This window comes from Euleptes europaea, chromosome 4 (assembly GCF_029931775.1).
Source record: "Euleptes europaea isolate rEulEur1 chromosome 4, rEulEur1.hap1, whole genome shotgun sequence".
In the NCBI taxonomy this organism is placed as follows: domain Eukaryota; kingdom Metazoa; phylum Chordata; class Lepidosauria; order Squamata; family Sphaerodactylidae; genus Euleptes; species Euleptes europaea.
In genome coordinates this window covers 606,616-621,464 of record NC_079315.1, presented here as the reverse complement: position 1 = coordinate 621,464, position 14,849 = coordinate 606,616, and the positions used below count along the sequence as shown (strand labels likewise).

The following is a 14,849-nucleotide window of genomic DNA, read 5'->3' as shown; positions in this document are numbered from 1 at the left end:
GGGGAAAAGATGGGGAGGCCAGTAATGGTGGAACCACCTCGCAATTGCCTGGGCAAAGACAGACCCCACAAAAATTCAAGAAAATCAAATCAGGACACAATGCATTGCTGACCCACAGCGGGAACGGCTGTGGTTCCCGAGTCATGGCTACCGACCTGCTGACAGGCTTCCGGAGTAGAGGGAGGGAGGCACGAACCCATCGCTGTGCCTGCTAGACCGTTTCGGAGAATACAACGACCACTCCTGTAACTCAGGAGAAAGATGTTCCTCGCTTGCCGGAGTATACTTTTGTACCTGTGGGGAAAAGTCGAACGAGTTTTTTTGGACTAGATGACCCTGGTGGTCCTTTACAACTTTATGATTCTATGATTTGTTTAAGTGACACTATGTCGGACTGCTTGGGTTGAAAACTCCATTTACAGAGAGGTTCCAGCCACCTCTTCCAGAAAAGTCAGGTTTTTGTGACACGTAGATTTGTGTTCTTTCTGCATGTTGGTAGCTGTACATTGCGCTGCCCTGCAGTGACCCTACATGCTCCACCTCCTACCAAACTGCTTATCCTGGAACATTAACAAATACTGATAACCATCTAACCCAAGGGTGTCAAACATAAGGCCCGCGGGCCAGATCCGCCCCCTTGAGAGCTCTTATCCGGCCCACAAGCCAGCCGAGGCAGCCACCCCCACCCCCCACTCTCAAACTGGGCTGCCCAAGGAAGGGCCCGGCTCAACCAGGCGGCATTTATGTCCTATCCAGCCCGCGTAACAATTGAGTTCGATACCCCGATCTAACCCTTTGATTTAGGCGAAGCACTCCACAGTTTTCAGAATGTCACACCTGAACACATGAAGCTGCCTTATACTGAATCAGACCCTTGGTCCACCAGTGTCAGTATTGTCTACTCAGACCGGCAGCAGCTCTCCAGGGTCTCAGGCAGAGGTCTTTCCCATCACCACCTTGCCTAGTCCCTTTAACTGGAGATGCTGTGGATTGAACCTGGGACCTTCTGCACGTCAAGCAGATGCTCTACCACTGAATCACGGCCCCTTCTTTCTCATAGATACCTGATGAGACGGGTTAGGAATGAGCACAGGTGTTAGTTTATGTCTCAAGGCAGGAGCAGATTTGGGCCTGGGTCTCTTAATTTCAGGCTCTTCCACCCTTTGAAAGCCGATATCATCTTCGCACGATTTCCTTGATGGCAGGTGAACGGAGTCCAGCCCCTCGCCCCTATAATAGTGTCCGGAAGGCCTCCCTCGCCCCTTGTGAACGCCACAGTCCGGTTTGAGGTCGATGGACATGGGGGGCTGGACAGTAGCTGGACTGGGGGGTGGGGAGCCCGTCGTCACCGTGGAGTCCGAGGTGGAGCTGGCCTGCTGTTTGTGTTTGAACTTAATGGAATCACTTCTCTTAGGAGGCGTGGGAGGGGTGGAAACGGCTTCTGTTTTGGAGGGCTGGGGCGAGTGTCCTAACACCTGTTTCGGAGACAAATAGTCCATTTTGGGAGGAGTCAGAGGTCGTTTGAAAGTGTCAGGGTCGAAGATGGACTTCCTCTGTTTTGGCTTTTTGTACACGGAAAACTTTTCCGTCTCTGCAGTCGCAATGTTGACCATGACTTTAGGCCATGTGCCGCCGCTGTGTTTCCCAGCGTGCTCTTTGTCTAACGTGCCCTCCCCCATCATGCAGTCCGTCACCGCGGGCTCAAAAGGCAACCTTCTGCTGTCCAGGTTGACAATCCCGTAGCTCGTCTCCCCATACACATCTGGATTAAAGGAGCCCAGGCTGTGTTCTGAGTTACTATGGCACCCGTGGACCGAGCCACGGTGAGAGTCGGCATGTAAAACACCGCCGGAGAAGGGTTTGAGATCACAATACAAGCCACCTTCTTGGTCACTCTGGTCCTTCTTCACATCCATTATGTCTGGGCTGAAAATGTCCGTCTGGGTAGAGCTGTTGTGTTTCAAATTTCTTTTGTTCTGAGCCTGAACCTCCGACGTATGGACCCTACAGTTGGACATTTTCTCCGAATCCTTCAGGTTTTCAAATATGTTTTGACCGCTCCAAGACGAACTTGAGCTCTGAGGAAAAACCTGCATGGGGGAGGGGTGGGAGGGGACAGAAACAACCATCACAAAAAGGCCTTCAGTGGAACATCAAGACTACAGAACTGTTCGATTTACCCACAGTAAAAGCTTTGCCGTCTGGCACTCGTGGGGAACGGGGGTTGCAGGTTAATCAAACATGCCGGATAGTCAAGCTTATTGCTCTGCATTGGCATTGCCCATTGAGCAAACCCCACCCCACTGGGAATGCAATGGCTGCAGCCCCCCACATCTGGCAAAACACTTCCCCTTCCCCCATAGCCACACGGCTCTCCTGCACCGCAAACTCCAAATGTGCCGAAGCGCCCGGATTCGGACGTCTCACCATACTGAAGTCAGATCAGACTTCCTAAATCAAGAAGTAGTCTTCCATCTCAGCTCAACGTGCAACAGGAGCGGGGAAGAAGCGCATGTGGGGTAAAAGCAAAACACGCTGGAGCTCACCAGAGAGGCCTGAATATCGCCTGGGGGGTCTCTGGAAGCAGTCCCAGCCACTGACTGCCAGCAGGCACTAAAAGGAAAGGGATGGAGAACCCGGACAGGGAAGGGACAACTGGGGAGGGAGACACAGCTCAGGAGCAGGAGCAATGCGGTGGAAAGAGTTTTCCCCAATACATCACTGCAGCTGTCAGATTTGCAGATGGGTAGCTAGGGTGTCTATGCCTTGACTTGGATGGCCCGGGCTAGCCCCGCCTCGTCAGATCTCAGAAGCTAAGCAGGGTCAGCCCCGGTTAGTACCTGGACGGGAGACCACCAAGGAGGTGCAGGGTCACTACGCAGAGGCAGGCAAAGGGGAAACCACCTCTGAGCATCCCTTGCCTTGAAAACCCCACGAGGGGTGGCCATGCGTCGGCTGTGACTTGACGGCCCTTTCTACCACCAGCTAACGTATTTAGCCACTTTACAGCAGATGCCCGTAAACAGCTGCTTCAAGCAGAAGACAGACCTTTGTTCCCTTTCCTTCCTTGTTGACACTCACCTTCATCAACGAAAGTGTAAGAGACTCCCTGCAGTTCCGCAGCAAGGCTTCACATTCAGTCAGCGATTTATTATCTAGTGCAATGCCATTTATCTGGAACCAAAGGGGGACATTAGGAGAAGACAAGAGTCACTGGAAAAGACTATCATGCTAGGAAAAGTTGAACTTGAGGGCAGCAGGAAACGAGGAAGACCCAACAAGAGATGGATGGACTCAATAAAGGAAGCCCACAGCCCTCAATTTGCAAGACCCGAGCAAGGCTGTCAAAGAGAGGACGTTTTGGAGGACTTTGATTCATAGGGTTGCCAGGAGTTGGAAGCGACTTGATGGCACTTAACACACACAAAGGGGGACATATCAACAGAGTGAATGCTGAGATCAGGTAAATGCTTAGGCATGCTGCCCTTCACTAAAATGAAAACTCTGAGCTGGGGGAGGGGGTCTGCGCTAAATTGTGGTTTGACATGATGCTGGAACAGTTAAGGGCTGCGCTTCATCTTCAGGACTCCCTGCCTGTCGAAAGGGGCTTACTAAGAAGATGAAAAAAGAAAGCAGAAAAAGGGCTTTAACCAAGGTTTGACTGTATGTCAGGAAGCAACAAACCGTGGCTTTGGTTCTAAACCATGGTTAGTGCAAACATGGTGTGATCACTGAATTGAGCTTATAAATCAAACCGTATCTAAAATATACTTTAAAAAAAAAGACTCACGGCAATTATCCTGTCTCCCACCGAGAGGGACCCCTCTTTGGCAGCAGGGCTACCAGGAACTACCGCAGCAACGAACACTCCATTTTCTAGACTAATCCCACTATCTGAAAGTGAAAAGACAGAAACACGTGTTAGTTATCACCAACTTCACAAGGGCAGCACACCAAGTATGCTTGGAGCGTACAGGAGTCATTGTTCTAAATCAACTACTGGTGGGAAGAAAGGATGCAAGCTCAAAGCAGGGACTCATACAGAGATGCTCCTATCACACCTGATGAAGAGCCCGTGGGGCAGAGTGGTAAGCTACAGTCCTACAGTCAAAAGCTCTGCTCACAACCTGAGTTCAACCCCGACCGAAGCTGGTTTCAGGTAGCTGGCTCAAGGTTTACTCAGCCGTCCATCCTTCCATGGTCGGTAAAATGAGTACCCAGCTTGCTGGGAGTAAACTGTAGATGACTGGGGAAGGCAATGGCAAACCTCCCCATAAACAGTCTGCCCAGTAAACGTCAGAATGTGACATCACCCCATGGGTCAGGAATGACCCGGTGTTTGCACAGGGTACTAACTTTACCTTGGGGAGGGGCCATGGCTCAGTGGTAGAGCATCTGCTTGGCATGCAGAAGCCCCCAGGTTCAATCCCCGGCATCTCCAGTTAAAGGGACCAGGCAAGCAGGTGATGAGAAAGACCTCTGCCTGAGACCCTGGAGAGCCGCTGTCGGTCTGAGTAGACAATACTGACTTTGATGGACCTTGATGGTCTGATTCAGTACAAGGCAGCTTCATGTGTTCATGTGACAAAACACACCCAGCCTCAGACTCCCGGGTCAGACGGCCCCCCCGCCGGTAGCGCGGAGAGCGCACTCCAGCTGAAAGCTGCCTGAGGGCAATAAATCTGCCCTCAAAAACATCGGCAAGCAGCAATCCTCGGAGAAAGAGGGGATGCTGATTCGGGAGCCGGTGGCTGCCCCGTCATTTGAGCGATAGCTGCCGAGAAATCGGCGGTAGTTGCTCTGACGGGTGCTGCCGAAGAGCCGGCGCCATCTTCAAAGGGAAAGCTGGAGAGATGCGGTGGAGGACTCTGATTTTAAAAGCAAGTGTTTTACTTTGAAAAAAAAGTCTTTACATATAAAACTGGGGTGTTTGGCAGAGTTGATACTAAAGAAGACAACTTTGATTTATCTATAACTTCATTAAGACTCTCTCAGTGACTTTTGGCTTTTTGCCAGTGGATTGACGCAGCTTAAAAATTACTTTCAGTATGGAAGACACTTAAAAAAATAAGAAAAAGAGTAAGAAAACAACTACACAGACATGGAATATAACATCTGATATGTCATAGTGAATGTGTTTTCTCCAAACTGATTGACTTATCTGAACTAACTTTTTTTAAGCTGATGAACTAAAACAAGTACTCTGCCTCCCCCCTTCTCCTTTTTGTGGATTACAAATTGGATTCTGTTTAGTCCTCAAGGTCAATGGGAAAAAAGGAGAAGCATGCCAGAGAGTTTCTCAAAGAAACAAAGTTACAGGTTCAGCTTCCCCCACAAAGATCTTCTGTATCTACAATGACGTCACCACTGCTAACCACATCATTAACTGCAAAGATGGCTCCTAAAGCTAAACCTGAAGTGACACTTAATTCTGTTTTTGAATTGCTAACTAAGACCCATCAAGATGTCACAGAAATGAAGCAGGAACTGAGTCAAAATACTGCCACTACTTCTCAGAATTCAGTTGCAATAGCTGCTTTGCAAGATACAATTACATCCCTGACTGTTAGACAAGATAAGGTGGAAGCTAAACTCTCCAAAACTACACAGAAGACTAAAGAGATCAAGAAAAAGGTAGACACCTTGGAGATGTCATTAGAGGCCTCGCGAGAGAGAGATGAGAAGCAAGAAGACCAAATGGCAATGCTTGAACTTAAGATCAAGGAATGTTCCCTTTGCATACGCGGGCTGAGGGAAAAAATTGAAGGAAGAGATTTGCGGGGGTATTTGAAAGGACTTTGGGCAGAATTTCTACAGGAAGATGAAGAAGTTGTGGAAGGGATGATTGTAACGGCTTACAGAATTAATTCTGCATATGCAACTAAAAGTAAAGTACCAAGGGACTGTTTACTTCAGCTTTTTTCAAGAAGTCCCTGTGATCTTATTCTCAACAGTCATTATAAGTTACCACTTAAAGTTGAGGACGAACCTCTGAGATTACTGAAAGAAATTCCTGCAAGATTGTTGAGAAAAAGGAAGGATTTTATGGAGATTGTGGAACGCTTAAGATTAAATGGAATACAATTCAGATGGGAATTTCCGCAAGGCATTTCTTTCACCTTTAAGGCTAAAAGGTTCAAGTTCACAGATACCAACAAGGCTGAACAGTTCCTGCGAAGATACGATGCAGAGCTTTTTAAACCAGCTAAACCAACTAGACAACTGCCTGCTTAAGAATCTACGGAAGAAGAAAAGGCATCTGAGGCAACTGGTGGTGGAGACCTACCAATAGAACCAGCAGAAGAATCCCTGTCAGATGACAAGGAAGGCTGAACAGAGACAAAGTGGGGGGAAATATGGGGGGTAGGGGGTAGGCTATGGGATATAGATGACATTTGGCTTTATAAAGAGAATGGATCTAACTGATTTTTTATATGCTACAGTTTTATCATGGAACATAAATGGGTTGAATTCTCCTAACAAAAGGAAGAAAATATTTCATCATTTGCAAAAGTCTAAAGCTAACATTATTTGTTTACAGGAAACGCATATTGTTCCGAAGGATATAGCAAAAAGTGAAGGTAAACTACCTGGAATTTTTAATGCTCTCACAGATTAATGGGATATGTTTGATGTCTGGAGACTGAGGAATGGTAATAAGAAGGGATATACCTATTTTTCTCCAAGACATCTTACACACTCCAGGATAGATATGCTATGGCTTTCGAAAGGGTTGACAAACAAATCAGAGAATCCAGAGATTTTACCTAAGGTACTATCAGATCATAATGCGCTAACAGTAAAAATTAAAATAGGGGATAGAAGATATAAACCTTGGATAGCAAATGAATTTGTTAAAAAATAGTGGAAAAATTAAAGGTGGACATACAGAATTATTTTAACGAAAATATAGGTAAGGGTGTTCGGGAAGATATTGTTTGGGATGCCAGTAAGGCGGTGATTAGGGGAGTATTAATTCAACAAAATACAAGATGGTTTAAGGAAAGGGAGGTAAAGAAAAAAAATATTTTGGATGAAATAAGACAAGGAGAACGACAACTTAGAAAGCTTCAGGATAAAACAGCTAAACGGGAACAGCTTGATAAGATTAGAAAATGGCAGCATCAATATGAATTTTTAATATCGGATGAAATTGAACAGAAAATTATTTTTAACAAACAAAGATTTTTTGAACATGCTAACAAGCCGGGTAAAATGTTAGCATGGCAACTCAAACACAAAGAGAAAAAAGTACCGATATCTCAAATTAAAAGGAAGGGTAATATAACAAGAGATAAGGAGGAGATAATAGAAACATTTGTGGATTATTATACAAATTTATATAGAAAGAATTTGGTGTCGGAAATCGATATGGATGCATATCTTACCCAATCAAACGAAAAATAACTCAAGATAACAAAGAATTACTGGATTCTCCAATAACTAGGGAAGAATTACAAGAGGTAATAGGTAAAAGCAAAATAAATAAATCACCTGGGCCCGATGGATTTACTGCTTTTTATTATAAAGTATTTAAAGATCAGTTAAGCCCTTATTTATTAGATGTGATGAATTCTTGTTTGTTAAATGGGTCTATTCCTCAAACTTGGAAACGAGCAAATATAGTATTAATACCGAAGGCGAATATTGATACATCGGAAGTTAAAAATTACAGACCGATTTCATTATTGAATAATGACTATAAATTATTTGTTGCAATTTTAGCAGCTAAATTGAAAAGGGTATTAAATCAAATAATACATGAAGACCAAGCAGGTTTTTTACCAGGAAGATTGATTAGTCAGAATGTAAGAGTGGTAGTAGACCTTTTAGAATATGCAGAACAAGACACAACTCCGTTAGCTATGGTATTTCTGGATGCGGAAAAAGCATCTGATAATGTGAATTGGCAGTTTATGATTAAGATATTACAATTTATGGATTTTGGGGAGAACTTTAAAACTGCCATAAAAAGCGTATATACATACCAAACTGCTACTTTGTTAATAAATGGAATGGTGTCACCACAGATTGAAATCCAGAAGGGATTGAGACAAGGATGTCCTCTTTCTCCTTTGTTATTTTGGTATTAGAATTTTTATTAACAAATATTAGGCAAACTGAGGAAGTAATTGGGGTAAGACTGGGGAGAAATCATTATAAAGTTAAAGCATATGCAGATGATCTTGTATGTTTTTTGACTGATGGAATAAGATTATGGAGGTTTATGGACAGCTTTCAGGTTTTAAAATTAATAAAAATATAACTAAGATATTGGTTAAAAATATGACTCTTTCACAACAACAAACATTGATTAAAAAGACAGGATTTAGTATCGAACATAAAATTTAATATCTAGGTATATGGATATCACATAATAATCTTAATTTATTTCAGAATAATTATGTGAATCCATGGCAATAGATAGTAAAAGATTTAAAAAGTTGGGAAAAAATACCATTATCGTTGTGAGGACGAATTTCAGTAATTAAAATGATGCTATTACCTAAGATGCTTTTCTTGTTTCAAAATTTACCAATACTGAAAGGTGCACAGATATTTAAAAATTGGAAGAAAGATATTTTAAATTTTCTCTGGGGCAAAGAAAGACATAGAATAGCATACAATAATTTAGTGGAATTGAAAGAAACAGGAGGGTTGGGATTACCAGATTTGAGAATGTATTATCAGGCAGCTTGTTTCATCTGGATAAAAAACTGGATTCTATTAGAGAATCCGAAATTATTGGAATTAGAGGGATTTAATTTACGATTTGGGTGGCACGCATATTTATGGTATGAAAAGGAGAAAGTAAATAAAGATTTCAATTCCCATATTATTAGGAGTAGTTTATTACAAATATGGAAGAAATATAAAGGTTTCTTGGAAAATAAAACTCCCGGTTGGATTAATCCTATAGAAGCTTTTGTGAAAAGGGGAGTCCATTTAAATCTGGATACTAATATATATAGAGAAATGATAGAATGTAAGGATGGGATTTGGATGTTAAAAACTAGAGAAGAGCTTCAAATTAAAGATTGGTTTTTGTATTATAAAGTAAGAGATATATTTAATAAAGCTAACAGAAAAGGGTTTAATTATACCAAATCTAAATTTGAAATTATATTAATTAAGGGGAATAAAGGACTGATAGGAAGGATGTATAAATTATTGATAGAAATGAATTTGGAACAGGAAAGGATTAAACCAGTGATGGTGAAATGGATGAGAGATTTCGGTTATAATATAGATCTGGAAGTATGGGAAAATTTGTGGAAGAAGCAATTTTAATTTACCATTTCCAATGAAATAAGAGAAAATTTATATAAAATGTTTTATAGATGGTATATAACTCCTGTATTATTAAGTAAAATGAAAAAAGAGGACGAGGGTCTTTGCTGGAAGTGCGGAACGAATATAGGTACATTTATGCATGTTTGGTGGAGTTGTAAAAAAATTAAGAGATTTTGGAGATCAGTTTTAAAGGAAACTAATAATTTGATTAACTCAAAAATAAAAAAAGATCCTGCCTTTTGTCTATTGGGTATTCCTAAAAAGAATTTAGATAAAGGTGATAGAGTCATATGCCAATATAGTTTTGCTGCAGCTAGAATTACAATTGCTAAGAACTGGAAGCAAATAAATAAACCTTCAATTAAAGATTGGAGAGAAAAGCTATGGATGTATATGCGGATGGCCAAACTTACAGATTCTTTACGTGGTAAAGATATGAATTTTAAAAAAATATGGCTAAAGGCCGCTGCATATTGGGATAAATTGGCAAAAATGGACTTTACAGCTATAGTTAATGTAAAGGTAAAGGTCCCCTGTGCAAGCACCGGGTCATTACTGACCCATGGGGTGACGTCACATCCCGACGTTTTCTAGGCAGACTTTGTTTGCGGGGTGGTTTGCCAGTGCCTTCCCCAGTCATCTTCCCTTTACCCCCAGCAAGCTGGGTACTCATTTCACCGACCTCGGAAGGATGGAAGGCTGAGTCAACCTTGAGCCGACTACCTGAAACCAACTTCCGTTGGGATTGAACTCAGGTCGTGAGCAGAGCTTTTGACTGCAGTACTGCAGCTTAACTCTGCGCCACGGGGCTCATATAGTTAATGAATTATAGATTAATGTGTTTTTAATAAATGATTATAATAATAGATTTTTAAATACTGTCATAACACCACTCCGGGAGTCCAAGGGTGGAGGGCACAAAGGTGGGTGGTGGAGATTTGGGCACTATATACTTTATGAAGGATAACATATATTGTATTTGTACTGGATGTAATAGTGCTCTCTGTGTGATTTTGTATTTTTTTTTTGTTCGTATTGTATTATGATTTTTTTTGTTTTTTTAATATAAAAAAGCAATAAAAAAATTAAAACACACACACACACAGCCTCAAGCTGACTGGTCAGGGATAAGACTACAGGGGAGGTACTGGGTAGATTCTGCTACCTAGCGGCAGCTGAGTAACATCTGTCTGAGTTTGTTCTCCCCTCTGCACACAGGCATATAAGGCCTGGGCATGGCCAGAAGTGCAGGCCAAAGGGCAAGAGTGAAAGGGATCTCGATCTCTGGTTCTTCACCCCTGGAGCCAAGTGGAAGATCAGCCAGCCGAGAGAGAAGACCTACCCTTCCTTTCTTGTTTGGTTTGTTTTCTCTGTTAATTGTTAGCCGCTTTGGGACCCCCACTGGGAGGGGGAAGGCAGAATATAAATATGCTAAACAATAAACAAACAAATAAATAAAACACAGCAGTGAACAATGCAGAGATGCAACAGGAAATATCCTCTCGACAACTTGCTGGGCTCCCAGGAGTGCACACTCCAAACCACAGTACGAATTCAACCTGGCAGCACATTCAATTGCTCATCTTCATCGGAGTGCCCGAATGCATGGCACGTCTCCCTCCAACTCAGGACAATTTACCTTTATGGCCAGAAAGACTGATGTGCAGAGGCGTTATCACCTTCCCGCCTAAGGACTTCCGCCTGCGAATGACCATGTTGATAACTCCTCCGCCGTTGAGCACGGCCTTAATCACTTGCTTCCTGTCCTTGTTGGTGAGGTCCACGTCATTGATCTTCAGCAGCCAATCGTTTACTCTGATGAAGCAAAGCCAAAGCAGGGGGGGGTCTTAGGCATGTGTAACCCCCACCCCTACTGACCCATAACAACCACTCCCTTCTCTCCATGTATTAATCTCTGCCCGTTTGGGTTCTCTTCCTCGGCCCAGAGGTGGACCCGATTAATGCTAACCACGGACTCCTTACCGCAAGCGCCCATCTGCAACACTTCCTTTGTCCACTTTGGTGACGAATATTCCGCAGTCCCCGGGAAGATACGGCTCGTTCACACCTTCAGCCACGTCGAACCCAAGAGCTTTCAAATCCATATCTTCCTAATTAAATTAAAATTTTAAAACACCACTTGTTATCTGCAGTGATTTAGTGCACAAAAGGAGTGTGAACGCATGATCTTCACTGTGCCTTTATACTGCAAGGAAGAAATCTCCAGAAATTGGTATCTGACTAAGGGAGCGTTTACTCTTGACAGCTTATATCCCAAAAATCTGGTTGGTCTCTAAGGTGCTCTTGGACTCAGGTCTAGCTCTTCTACGGCAGACCCACACGGCTACCCTCTGAAACTATCCAGAAATTCATGTTATGGCTCAGACAGTGCTTTGCCCCCATATTATTTTTAATGTATTTAAACCAGTGGTGGTCCCTTCGTGGTCCTTGAGGAGAGCCATATTAGCAACTACCATCAACCAAAGGGGCCACATGACCACTGTATGCCTTGTGCGGCACCCCACCACACACGCGTGTGTTAAGTGTCATCAAGTCGCTTCTGACTCATGGCGACCACATCCTATTGTTTGCATTATACTGTGTAATCCACCTTGAGTTTCAGTGAATAGGTGGGCGATAAGTAACGTAAATACAATAATGAATTAAATAAATACACAAGATTCATACACAGGTTGTGAATCGTTGAAGTTATGTGTACATTTACAAACACAAGACATTTTATAAACCATGGGAACAGTGAACCCTGGCTGTAATGCTTGTGCTTGATTTCTCTCCATTCCAGTGTTGTTGTTGTTTTGCATGCCTCCAACAGGTGGCGCTCTCCCGTTCTGGGGCTGCTCTTGGCCAATAGAGTTCCTAGACTTACCCTGTCCTTCTCAAACTCCACCACTTCCGTTTCCCATTCCAGCGAATCGGTATCAATGGCCGAATCGTGAGAGCTATGAGCCATCAACTGCCGAAACCTCGCTTCCTTTTCCATCTGATTCTCCATCTTCTCTCTGCAAGAAGAGACATGCTTGAGAATTTCAGCAAAGGCAAGTGGACATTATATATTTTAATTCTTAAACTCTCCTAATTATCGCATGCATGCTACATTGATGACATAATATCATTTACATTGATAACATAATATCATTTAATTAACATGGGCCAAGTATACATAAAACTGCAACCTCTTTCTTAAATAAAGTGTATGCAAATTTCAGATACATCCTTGAATACTGCTATTCGGAAGGGAACTTACCAAGCCCTAGTTCAGCTTTATCAAACTCATCTCCTCTATCAAAAGAGTTTCCGTCTAGACATGAACCACTTCTGAACGTCTCTTTCCTTGAAAACCCTACGGGATCACCGTAAGTTAGCTGCAATCTGACAGCACCTACCACACCACACACAGGTAAGTATTTAAATGTACAGGCTGCCCCAAGGGCTGGGGCAACGAATGCTAATGTACAACGTCAAGACCAAAAGTTAAAGCATGGAAGGGGTTTCTAGAACGCACTTCAGGTCTTTCAATTCACGCACAGCGTCGTTCTTTTGCTTCCTCATGTCATCCAGGTTGCGAAGGGCCTCAGCCAGGTCGCTGACCGCTCGGTCCCTCTCCCGCCGCAGGTTGTCGCACAGAGTCCTTGAAAAGGGAACGGAGTTTAAATCTGAATGCCTGATTCGGCATAAGGCCATTTCAAGTGTTCACAAATTTCAATTGAAAAAATGAATTTTAAAAAGTAACTTTAACAACCCATAAACTGAGTGGGGGGAAAAAGCTTTGAGAAGCTATATACCCATGTTTCAGAAAGAAGTTTGAAATATGATCTTCCGTATGACAACAGCGGCTAGAATTACCTTCATGAGATCTTGGATGTCAGATAATGTTTCAACAATGAAAGAACGAACCATGAAATGTAACTTTTGGTAATCAAACTGACATCGAGAGAAGGATATATCGCAATTGAATATAGCTTGGCAAACCTTTTTCTCAAGAGATTCTCAACTGATACAAGGATATCAGTGGAATGTGATCTCAAATATTTCTGTTAATTTGTTGTGTAAACTTAATTAAGTTATTGGTTCTTGTAGGTTATCCAGGCTGTGTAACCGTGGTCTTGGTATTTTCTTTCCTGACGTTTCGCCAGCAGCTGTGGCAGGCATCTTCAGAGGAGTAACACTGAAGGAGAGTGTCTCCTGTTTCAGTAACACTGAGAGAGACTGTCCTTCAGTGTTACTCCTCTGAAGGTGCCTGCCACAGCTGCTGGCGAAACGTCAGGAAAGAAAATACCAAGACCACGGTCACACAGCTCGGATAACCTACAAGAACCAATGAACTCTGACCGTGAAAGCCTTCGACAATATTTTTAATTAAGTTAGTTTTTAAAAGTCTTTTTTAAAAAAACCTTTCAGAAGCTTAAAAAAGGAGTCCAAGAGAAAAGTAACCACAAAGACCAGATGGAGGCTTGTTCCTAAGTTCTGCAACTCTGACCAGATTGGCCGTCTTTCTTTTTACCGTATGCTCTCTCGTTCCGCAACGATCTTGTCACGTTCCTGGAAGGCCCAGTCACGCCGGCACTTGGCGACTTCTGCTTCCTGGACAGCTTCTTTCAGCTCCTGAGACATGGCCTCATATTGCTTCCGAAGCATGTCAATCTCCTTGTTAGCTCTTTCAATATCCAGAGTAGCAGAATCTTGTATCTGGGAAGGCAGAATTAGGTGAAGTTTATTCCATCACAGTTTTGGGCAAGAATGGTTAAAGCAGGGGATTCTTTTTTTTTAAAAAATGTATAACCCTTAACTGAACTTGGCTTTTTAAAAGGTGGGGGTACATTCAATAGGACCTCAGACACAACTGAATGAGGAAAGTCTACTCCTAAGTAAGAACGCATGGGTTCACACTGCATAGCATTTTGCTCTGCCCAGTTTTACTCAGAGGATTTATAAAGAATAATTTTGAATTTGGCACAAGCACAGTTTTGCAGTAGTTTTCAGGCTGCGGTTCTTCTCATCTCCAGAGTCAAAATGCACATGAGGCCCCTTTGGTAGCAAGGAATGGGAGGGGCTGTGGCTCAGTGGAAGAGCCTCTGCTTGGCATGCAGAAGGTCCCAGGTTCTAATCCCCAGCATCTCCAGTTAAAAGGACCAGATGGTAGGGTGATGTGAAAGACCTGTGCCTGAGACCCTGGAAGCTGCTGCTGGTCTGAGTAAACAATACTGACTTTGATGGCCGAAGGGTCTGATTCAGTATAAGGCAGCTTCATGTGTTCATGATTAGTGTGTTGTTGTTTTTTTAATGTGCATCTAAGAGTGCTACATATATATGAGCTTAACAGAGCACATTCATAAGTGAGCCAAGATGGGCCATAACTCTTTGTTCTTGCATTTTAAAAAACATGTAAAGAAACTACCTCTTGTAAGTTTAAGCCCACTACAGTACCGTTCAGGACATTACATAAGAAGATGCCAGATCTTGGAGCGGGTGCAGAGGAGAGCAACGAAGATGATCAGGGGCCTGGAGACCAAGCCCTACAAGAAAAGGCTGAGGGA

At 43.0% G+C, this 14,849-nt stretch overlaps 1 protein-coding gene across 1 annotated transcript in view; it reads right to left on the bottom strand.

The window, feature by feature from the left end:
* The window catches only part of DLG5 (discs large MAGUK scaffold protein 5), a 68,696-nt gene that overhangs the window by 27,449 nt on the left and 26,398 nt on the right, over positions 1 to 14,849 (bottom strand). Inside the window, exons 8-16 of the mRNA XM_056848469.1 lie at positions 13,817 to 14,001; positions 12,818 to 12,943; positions 12,182 to 12,314; positions 11,278 to 11,405; positions 10,934 to 11,109; positions 3,791 to 3,894; positions 3,082 to 3,174; positions 1,065 to 2,090; positions 156 to 294 (exon numbers count right to left, since the gene is read on the bottom strand). Of these exons, the coding sequence (XP_056704447.1) occupies positions 156 to 294; positions 1,065 to 2,090; positions 3,082 to 3,174; positions 3,791 to 3,894; positions 10,934 to 11,109; positions 11,278 to 11,405; positions 12,182 to 12,314; positions 12,818 to 12,943; positions 13,817 to 14,001 (2,110 nt within the window). The remainder of the gene's footprint in view (positions 1 to 155; positions 295 to 1,064; positions 2,091 to 3,081; positions 3,175 to 3,790; positions 3,895 to 10,933; positions 11,110 to 11,277; positions 11,406 to 12,181; positions 12,315 to 12,817; positions 12,944 to 13,816; positions 14,002 to 14,849) is intronic.